This window comes from Drosophila miranda (genome assembly GCF_003369915.1).
Source record: "Drosophila miranda strain MSH22 chromosome Y unlocalized genomic scaffold, D.miranda_PacBio2.1 Contig_Y1_pilon, whole genome shotgun sequence".
Lineage (NCBI taxonomy): Eukaryota > Metazoa > Arthropoda > Insecta > Diptera > Drosophilidae > Drosophila > Drosophila miranda.
The window spans coordinates 51,492,123-51,502,718 of NW_022881603.1; the positions used below are offsets into that span (position 1 = coordinate 51,492,123).

Here is a 10,596-nt window from a genome sequence, read left to right on the forward strand (position 1 = left end):
AAGAGTGCGTGCGAGAGAGACAGAAAATCAGTCTGAGCGTGACGTCGGGCGCTGCGTAGCCACTGCAAATTGATTTGTTCCTATTGGCTATAAAAATGATCTGATCTGATCCAGATTCAGCAATCTGATAGATATGGTCATTATCTATGATTCTGCGTTTTTAGTTTTCTCGAATGTGCAATATTGTGGATGCAACAGATTTTCGTCCTTTGTGTGGGCGGAAGAGAGTGGGGCGAAATTTTGAGATACACGTTTTATAGTAAGATCTAACAGGAGTGCGGATACCAAATTTGGTTACTCTAGCCTTAATAGTCTCTTAAATTTTTGAATATCCCCAGATTTTCGTCCTTTGCGGGGGCGGAAGGGGGTGTGGCGAAATTTTGAAACAAGCTCGTCTCGGTCCGATATATTAGGAGTGTGGATACCAAATTTGGTTCCTCTAGCTTTTGTAGTCTCTGAGATCTAGGCGCTAATGTTTTACTCTAAGCAAAGCCGCCTATGCTACGTGTGTGTTAGAGAGAGACAGGGCGAGAAAAAATGAAATTGTTTTCTTGATGCTGGCTATAATAATAATACGATCCAATTCAGATTCCGCAGTCTTAAAGATATGGTCATTCTCTACAATTCTACGTTTTTGGTTTTCTCATGTCTTTAAAATTGTGGATGCCACAGATTTTCGTCCTTTGTGTGGGCGGAAGTGGGCGGGGCGAAGTTTTGAAATATTTTTGTAGCAGTGACATATCACAGAAGTCTAGATCCAAAACATCGTTGCTCTAGCTCTTATAGTCTTTGAGCACTAGGCGCTGAAGGGGACGGACAGACGGACAGACGGACGGACGGACAGACAGACAGGGCTCAATCGACTCGGCTATTGATGCTGATCAAGAATATATATACTTTATGATGTCGGAAACGATTCCTTCTGGACGTTACAAACATCCACTTTTACCACAAATCTAATATAAAATCTAATATATCATTTTGAGTATCGGGTATAATAATAGTCGATGCGGACGAGGAAATCGGAGCAATAATCGTCGAAACATGAGCGACAGACGAGGACTCGTCTTGGACTCAAACTCTATGGGGCTGTCCAATCCGGTAACTCCCACGAACTCGGGACAGCAGACGTCTCAGAAGGCGGTAAAGGTGCAGCTGGCGCTGAAGGATCAGCAAAGCCAAAAGGCTCTACAGCAGGACACAGGGAATGTCGAAAATCAATCCGGTGTCTTCACGGACTACAGCAACCAAGACCACTCCAGGTGCAATGCTCGCACTGAGCCCATAGCTACGGAGTACTTTCACCGTTTGGTGGACCAACTGCCTGAGGCACACGACATGAGCGCTCAGATGAATCTGCAGCTGAACAAGACATTCCTAAAACGGCTGGACGAGATCGACGGCCTCAATTTTCCGAGCGGAGATTCAAAGGTGAGTGCCTACACAATCCACCCCAAAGGCTACCACTCAATGCCTAACCCCAATCTTTGTTGGATTGCCTCCCACTCCAGCTGCGCCTGATCATTTTTTAAGAGTGGGTGGACGTCCTACTAAATGTCAACAGCGTCATGTTCACCAACTTGTCGGCAATTAAAGGGGAGGCATACGGCAAGATCATGGACCGCGTTCAGTCGGTCAGTGGGGAGCAACAGCAGACGCTGGACGAAAACCGAAAGCTGCGCAAGGACTTATGCGCAATCATAAAGCTCCTACAGAATGCCTATCACCGGAACATTTAAGACACGGACAGCCTTTCACTGGAAACCCTGACTGTTAACCAGATTATGGGCATAACCCACAAGCAGCGTCATCCGGAGAGCGTCAGTGAAATTGTAAAATATACAGCATTTAAAAAATCAGGTTGCTTCTCTCAATCGTTGTCTACTTCCTCCATAGAGCGATAGTGAATGCGGCCGGTGAAGATAACCTGTTAAGTCTTCCGTTACTACCGATGTTGTTATACCCGATACTCAAAATGAGTATTGGGGTATATTAGATTTGTGGTAAAAGTGGATGTGTGTAACGTCCAGAAGGAATCGTTTCCGACCCCAAAAAGTATATATATTCTTGATCAGCATCAATAGCCGAGTCGATTGAGCCATGTCTGTCTGTCCGTCTGTCCGTCCGTCCGTCTGTCAGTCCCCTTCAGCGCATAGTGCTGAAGCAACGATGTTTTGGATCCAGACTTCTGTGATATGTCACTGCTACACTCCCACTTCCGCCCCCACAAAGGACGAAAATCTGTGGCATCCACATTTTTAAAGATACGATAAATCCAAGAACGCAGAATCGTAGAGGATGACTATATGTTTTAGAGTGTAAGATCTCAACCAGATCGTATAATTATTATAGCCAGAATCAAGAAAACAATTTCATTCTTTCTCGCTCTGTCTCTCTCTAACACACAGGTTTCATGGTCGGTTTTGCCAATTGCAAAATATGAGTTCAAGAATCTCAGAACCTATAAGAGCCAGAGCAACCAAATTTGGTATCCACACTCCTGTGATATCGGACCTTGACCGTTTCGTGTCCAAATTTCGCCACACCCCCTTCCGCCCCCGCAAAGGACGAAAATCTGGGGCATCCACAAATCTCAGAGACTATTAAGGCTAGAGAAACCAAATTTGGTATCCGCACTTCTGTTAGATCTCACTATAAAACGTTTATCTCAGAATTTCGCCCCACCCCCTTCCGCCCCCACAAAGGACGAAAATCTGTTGCATCCACAATATTGAGGATACGAGAAAACTAAAACCGCAGAATCATAGATAACGACCATTGCTATCAGATGGCTGAATCTGGACCAGATCAGATAATTTTTATAGCCAAAAGGAACAAATCAATTTGCACTGGCTACGCAGCGCCCGACGTCACGCTCAGACTGATCTTCTGTCTCTCTCGCACGCACTCTTTGTCGTGTCGTTTAATATTAGCAGAGTCTGCCGGAGTAGAGCCATACTGACTTAGTATCGGGTATAACTGTAGAGTTGCGGTGTCCGCAGCAACTCACATTGTTCCCCCTCGTTTTTAGCTAAATTATATACATAAAATTAAGATTTACATTGTTCAGGAGAGTTTCTTGCGATCAATTTAATAATACTCATCTCATTCATTCTCCCAACTCATTCTCGTTTCAAAAACGGCGCTCATCGTTTTCGGATCCTGACCTTGTATCACGCTCGTCAATTTGTTAGATATCCTCAAATCTTGTGGCTCATAGCCATACAATACAATACATTTAGTGGTAATATTTACCATAGTGTTGATGTTCCACTGGATGGGTAATTTTTGGTCGTCCCATCGTGTTTCATTTTCATTGGAACGCAAAAGAATTGACAAAATAATCCGGTTCGTTCGTTTTGCATGACTGTTATCTCTTGATGTCGTTACAGCATTGAGTATAGGCTTTACATTATTCGATTTACAATACTTTTCATTTTACTTAGAAAGGGTCACCACGATCGGTGATGATTGGCTTTCCCAAAAAGCTGGCTACCTGCAGGGTATCAAGGACGTGTTTAGTTTCTGTATTAAGGACAATTAGAACGAGGGGGAACTTTTTGAGTTGCTGCTGCGACCGCAACTCTACATTTATACCCGATTCATATGTAGTCAGTATGGCTACATTGAGCGACAATGTCTGCGTTCGGGAGAGACAGAAAACGTTTCCCAACATGTCGTCGGGCGTCTAGGCGCTCACTTTTTGCGATAGGCATGAAACGTGTGTGTTAGTGAGAGACAGAGCTAGAAAGAATAAGATTGTTTTTATCATTCTGACTATAATATTAATACGATCTGCAGTCTATATAAGTTGAAAGTATTTTGCATCGAGTCGACCATTTTTTAGGTAATTTTTCGCCCACTCCTTTGAAAGTGCTGATTTTAAGTAATTTTTAACGTTTTATACTTAATGTTGGAAGTAAATCCATTGATCTGGCTACTCCATTTCTGACCATGTATGAGTGCATGTGTGTAAATGGATGATGCAATAATTGCGTAATATAACATAAAACACACACACCCAACTCATATGCATGCAGTGGCTGCACCTGGTCGGGCTCGAACTCGCAGTGCTGGTATCCAGCCGGAAGAAAGTCGAGACGGCCAACATCTCAGTGGCAGGTACCCTGGTTTCGTCTAAGCGCGCTATCAAATACCTTGGTGTCCTGGTGGACACACGTCTCTGCTTTCGGGAGCACTTGGCCTACATGGGCACGAAGGCGGTGACCACCAACGGTGCGCTCTCGAGGCTAATGCTGAACACCCGGGGACCAAAGCAATGGCGGCGACAACTGCTAACGAGTGTCACGAGATCGGTGATGCTATATGCGGCGCCAATCTGGGCAAAGGCCCTTCAAACAGCGAGCTACGCACGGGGTCTGGCAGCCACGCACCGCCTCTCTTCGATTCGGATCACCAGTGCCTTCCCAACGGTCTCGGACGAGGCAGCACACGTGATCGCGGGCATAGCACCCCTGGAATTCCTGGCGGAGGAACGGTCCACCTACTACCAGGAATGGACGTGGCTGCGAAAAGGCAGGTACGCATGGCGTGCAAACAGGAGAGCCTCAGAAGGTGGCAACAGCGCTGGGACACGACCACTAAGGGGCGTTGGACCCACCAGCTTATCCCGTCCATCGACGCGTGGGTAAACAGGAAGCACGGGCAGGTAAACTTTTACCTGACTCAGCTCCTCAGTGGTCACGGCTGCTTCCGAAGCTACCTTCATCGCTTCGGGCATGCTCACTCCGCAGAATGCTCTTGGTGCGGACACTACGTGGAGGAGGATGCCGAACATGCAATATTTACGTGTGGCAGGTTCGCAGCGCAGCGCCAGCGGCTAGAAGAAGCGCTGGGTGGGGCCGTAGTCAAGCGGAACTTAGTACCGTGCATGCTCCTGTCCCCAGAAAACTGGGAGGCGACGAGCTACTTCGCGGCGACCATTATGAGGGAACTGCGCGACGTTGAGCACCAGACAAGAGTCCAGTTAGACTAAACGAAGCCTGCACATGTGTGAAGCATTGCTTCACGGCCGTACCACACATGTTGGGCTTGCATAGCCTAACTTCTAATATAGTTTGCTTTAAGTATAAAATAAATTGTAAATACGAGAATAATAAAAAAAAAAAAAATATGCATGCAAATTAAAAACTACAGTAGTAGATTGCGTTTTTAAAAAGTTTTTATTTAATTCTAAATTTACAGATATGGACTTAAGTTGAGGGTTACAAAAGATTCCGGACAAAGGGTTTTCGCGATCTCAGTTTTAATCTCGACTTTTCGGTTTGTCTTCTGGATCAAGACTGCATTGAACTTTGATCTTTGCATCGTCAATCCCTTTCGGTAATAATTTTTCTAAAAACATCCCGATTGATTTCGCCATCCCGAATATTGGATTTCGTCATCCAAAGATTGAGAACTATAAAATGCTCAAAGTGCAGAATCTGCAGAAAGCCGGGTGTGAGATTGTTTATCAGAAGCTAGGTGTGGGCAAAGATTGTTTTTCCATTTAGGCGAATGTCAAAGATTGGGATTGTGGCGGGAGCCCAAGATTAAGATTGTATATCTTAAAAATCAATTAGGCGGAAGCCTAAGATTGAGCTTGTGGTGGGAGCTAAAACGTTGTGACTTGCTGCGGAAACCGCAACTCTATATTTATATTTGGAATCACAAACGATGGAAACTCATCACGGGCAATTTTTGAGAAAAACCAAATTACTCATTTTGAGTATCGGGTATAAAAAACCAATTTCTTCTGATAGTATTTGAGTGCTGTTTTCCACTATTTCTTCTGAAGGTATCCTTATCGATTTAATGAGTACAACTTTGGTTCATTTAAATCCGAAGTAAAATAAAATGATTAAAAATAATGTTGTTAATGGTATGGCCGTATTACCTAATGTTATAAGTGGATCTTAAATATTAACATTATCAAAGGAAAAATTTTTATCAGTCAATTGTACATAATCAACTAATTAAAAATCGCTACATCTCTGATGCGATATGTATTATAGAATTTTACCTTTTTCATTTATGTGGTGTAAAGAGGTATATTTAATAGAAGAAGGTCCGTTGTGTTTGAGTTCTGATAAGTGAATGTTTATTGGAATATTTTTGAGTCAGCCTAGGGTACAATTGTTCTTATGTTTATCGGAGAGCGAGAGTTCTCCCATGCATCTTATGAAGAGAGTACCACTGCATTAGTATTAGTGCGAGCGGTCTCTGCCTGAGTCTATATTAATGCATGATCAGCATTAAGTGGATTATTATAAGAGACCCTTAGCCTCAGTATGAGTGCGTTGGGGTTCTGCCTGTGTTTTAGGGAAAAGATTGATCAGCAGTTTGGGCAGCTAGCTGATCCGCGCTCAAGAGGCAGATCATGTTGATGTTCAGATGGAATGTGTAACATAAACAATAGTTGTTTTTGTCACTGCGTTTATATACGCGCTTATATATGAGTTTATATATATAACAGAGTATTACATATGTACATGAATGGGTTCACTACACCTCCCTTTTTTAAAAAAAATAACGTAATACATGAAGTTATTTATAGCAAAAAATGTTTGATAAAATGTATGCTTGTATATGTGTATATAAGTATATATATATGTATATAGTTAAATATGCGACACTTCAGTTTAAGTTTTAAAAAAGGTTTTATTCTTTCACTTAAACTTAGCGTACATTGGTTAGTTATTTCCCCGACGATGACTGAGGTCTGATGTCTTGAAAGGAATTAACTTTGGTTGAATTCTCCGACGGTGTCGCGATTGACGTTTGTCTTGAACAGAACTCAGTTGGCTTCTTAGATGTAGACTATTTATATTATGATGCTCGGCTTGGGATTCGGATTTGGATTCGTAGGCGTTGGCTTCGACTTCGGCTTCGGAGATGGAGTACGTGACTCGATCGATATGTGGGAAAGGCGGCTTTTGATGAAAGGCTTCCGCTGCGTATGAGCGGTGTTGCATTACTTGGGGGTGGCTGAGAATAGGGCCTCTGATTGGTCAGCTAGGATGGTGTGATTCTTGAGAATCGATTAGTAATTGATCTCTGAAGAGTGGCGTGATTCTGGTGCGGCTGGATTCTAGTGCGGCATCTATTGTTTTATGTTCAACTTCCAGTTTAGGGTGTTTGTTTACATTGCCTGCAATCGGCTACGCGTGGTCCATTTCGAGCGTGAGATTGTTTATGAGGGTTCGAAGCTGAGGGTGTCGTATTGTTTATAGTATTGTGGGTGCAGGGTAATAGACATAAACAAGGGTATGCGGAGCATGGACTATAGATATGTCCCTCCCCCATTGTTAGATTTAAGCCTGTCCTCAGGCGATTATCCTTGGATATAGTTCAGGTGCGTCTAAAACTGTGCCTGCTGGGGATTCCTCGTCTTCGTCTAAGGGTGTTTCTATGTGCGGGTCGGTTTTAGGCTTATTGCTTTTACTTAGATTAAACAATTTGTAGCTTAATCCTATTATGATTATGACAAATAGTAGTATTAAGCTTACATGTAATACATTATTTAATCGCGTATTTTCTATTACGATTTCTTTGGTTTGCAAATAAGACAATGGTTTAATTTTTGTTACGTTATTGTTAATGTAGATGCTTTGTGCAAATTCTGGTATGGAGTTGGATATTAAGAATTCATTTAACTGTATACTGCAATTATGTATTTTTATACTCGATACTCAAAATGAGTATTGGGGTATATTAGATTTGTGGTAAAAGTGGATGTGTGTAACGTCCAGAAGGAATCGTTTCCGACCTCATAAAGTATATATATTCTTGATCAGCATCAATAGCCGAGTCGATTGAGCCCTGTCTGTCTGTCCGTCCGTCCGTCTGTCCGTCTGTCCGTCCCCTTCAGCGCCTAGTGCTCAAAGACTAGAAGAGCAAGAGCAACGATGTTTTGGATCCAGACTTCTGTGATATGTCACTGCTACAAAAATATTTCAAAACTTCGCCCCGCCCACTTCCGCCCCCACAAAGGACGAAAATCTGTGGCATCCACAATTTTAAAGATATGAGAAAACCAAAAACGTAGAATTGTAGAAAATGATCATATCTTTAAGACTGCGGAATCTGAATTGGATCGTATTATTACTATAGCCAGCATAAGAAAACAATTTCATTTTTTCTCGCCCTGTCTCTCTCTAACACACACGTAGCATAGGCGGCTTTGCTTAGAGTAAAACATTAGCGCCTAGATCTCAAAGACTACAAAAGCTAGAACAACCAAATTTGGTATCCACACTCCTAATATATCGGACCGAGACGAGTTTGTTTCAAAATTTCGCCACACCCCCTTCCGCCCCCGCAAAGGACAAAAATCTGGGGATATTCAAAAATCTCAGAGACTATTAAAGCTAGAGTAACCAAATTTGTTATCCGCACTCCTGTTAGATCTTACTATAAAACGTGTATCTCAAAATTTCGCCCCACCCCTTCCGCCCACACAAAGAACGAAAATCTGTTGCATCCACAATATTGCAGATTCGAGAAAACTAAAAACGCAGAATCATAGATAATGACCATATCTATCAGATTGCTGAATCTGGATCAGATCAGATCATTTTTATAGCCAATAGGAACAAATCAATTTGCAGTGGCTACACAGCGCCCGACTTCACGCTCAGACTGATTTTCTGTCTCTCTCGCAAGCACTCTTTGTCGTGTCGTTTAATATTAGCGGCGTCTGCCGGAGGAGAGCCATACTGACTTAGTATCGGGTATAACCGCAGAGTTGCGGTGTCCGCAGCAACTCACAACGTTCCCCTCGTTATTAATGCGTTACCTTCTACTTTTATTTCTTGGTTTAGGCAATCTTGGTTTAATATGGTTTTTGGTAATTTCCAAGTTAACAATATATTGGGTTCTATGAAACTTATTTGAAAGTTTCGGTGTGCTTTGGTGTATGGACATTTTGTTTCTACTTGTTTGACTATTCCTGATATACATTCGTCATTTATTTTTCGTTTTGATTCTTTTTCATATACCTCGTTTTCTAGAACGTAATAATTGCTTTGCGTTAGGTCAGTGAGGATGATATTATCTTCATCTGGATATGGGACAATTTTAAGTATAGGAATATTTCTGATCTCTCGTGGGATGTTGGAAATTATTAGTATTTCGTTAGTGTCTGATTTCAACCAGGTAGATGTTTTGATATTTAATAATTTCTCTGAATCGATGTGTTTCAGGATTTTCTGCCCCAATAATTTTGGATTAAAGATCCCTAATCTTGTTAGCAGCATGCCTAATTCAATATCCTCTATGTACTCTGTAAAATGTTGAAGGTTAAATATTAATATCTCTAGTTGCTTATTTCTATCATTACCCTTGTTTAATTTATTGACAACTTCTATGCCAGAATTTACTGCTTGAATTACTTGAACACTGTGGATAGCCAGATTGTTTATTTTCCCTTCTAATTCGACTTTATCATCTTGATCTAATGTTCCAAATAGATATTTATATACTGTGCCTACTGCATTTATAAGGCCTCTTTTGTTTCTTTTGGCTATTTTGATGCCGTTGAATTCACGTTGCAATTTCTCGATTAAATATTGAACTTGGATTACGTTATTAAATTGGGTTGCCTGTTCTAGTAAACTCTGATATGTTTCATCTGTTCTTGTTATATTAATTTTTAGATAATGGTATTCAAAATTAATGGGTATGTTAATGGTATTTGTTTTGAATATGAGATATCCATTCCTTGAGTTGATGGGATCTATCTCTATATTCTGTCCGGAAGACTGTAGGACGGTGAACATTAGTAAGATTATAATCTTAATCATGTTGTAGCTCCGGATTCCCAGTACTCTCTTCGGGTACTCTGCAATTATCTTATTTACTTTTATTAGATTTTTTCTTTCTTTTGAATTTTGTTTTATAGTGGGTGATTTTCCTCCCTCTATTTTTCTCTTCAAAGTGCTTTTCGTCTACCTGCCTAATTTCCCCTGTTCTTTTGAACGGGTTGGTTGTTTTTGTTTTAACTAGGGGTGCATTCTTGTAGCGTGTGTCTACTTCAAAGTCGATTCTATCGTTATTCAAATGATTGATCTTCCTAACTTTATTCAGTTGGGTGTTATGATCTGGTAGTCCGGCGTACAGGAAGATATCGGCTGGGGATCTTTTTGTAGTATTATGAACCGTTTTATGGTTATAAGTGTATATAATTAACTCGAATTTTGTGAGCTTGTTTTCTATGTTATCCTCACTTGAAATGATTCTTAATTTTTCATTGATCGTTTTATGTAGTCGTTCTACATCAGAAACTCCGTTTTTACTGGTAGTGATTTCGATTTTCACATTTTCCGCATTCAACCATGCTTGCAATGCTGCGCACATAAAGGCTGAATCTTTGTCGGCTTTAATTCCCTGTGGCTTGCCCATTTCGTTAAAGACTTTTATGATGGCTCTCTTGGTTTCTAACCAGTCACGACTCTTAACTTCTACAAGGGTAGCGAATTTAGAATATACATCAATGCATGATAGGAATTGTTGATTGCCTACCAAATAGAAATCCATGACATACTTTTGTCTGATATTTTGTATTTCAGAGGTGATTTCGAAAGTTAGATTGGTGTT

At 41.3% G+C, this 10,596-nt stretch overlaps 1 protein-coding gene across 1 annotated transcript; it reads left to right on the plus strand.

Annotated features, from left to right (window-relative positions):
- Window positions 1–1,003: 1,003 nt before the first annotated feature.
- LOC117191403 lies at window positions 1,004–1,681 on the plus strand. The gene is made up of 2 exons (XM_033396283.1): window positions 1,004–1,431; window positions 1,512–1,681. Exons 1-2 carry the CDS (start codon window positions 1,045–1,047, stop codon window positions 1,530–1,532), a joined length of 408 nt encoding a protein of 135 aa, XP_033252174.1. The 5' UTR covers window positions 1,004–1,044; the 3' UTR covers window positions 1,533–1,681.
- Window positions 1,682–10,596: the final 8,915 nt, after the last annotated feature.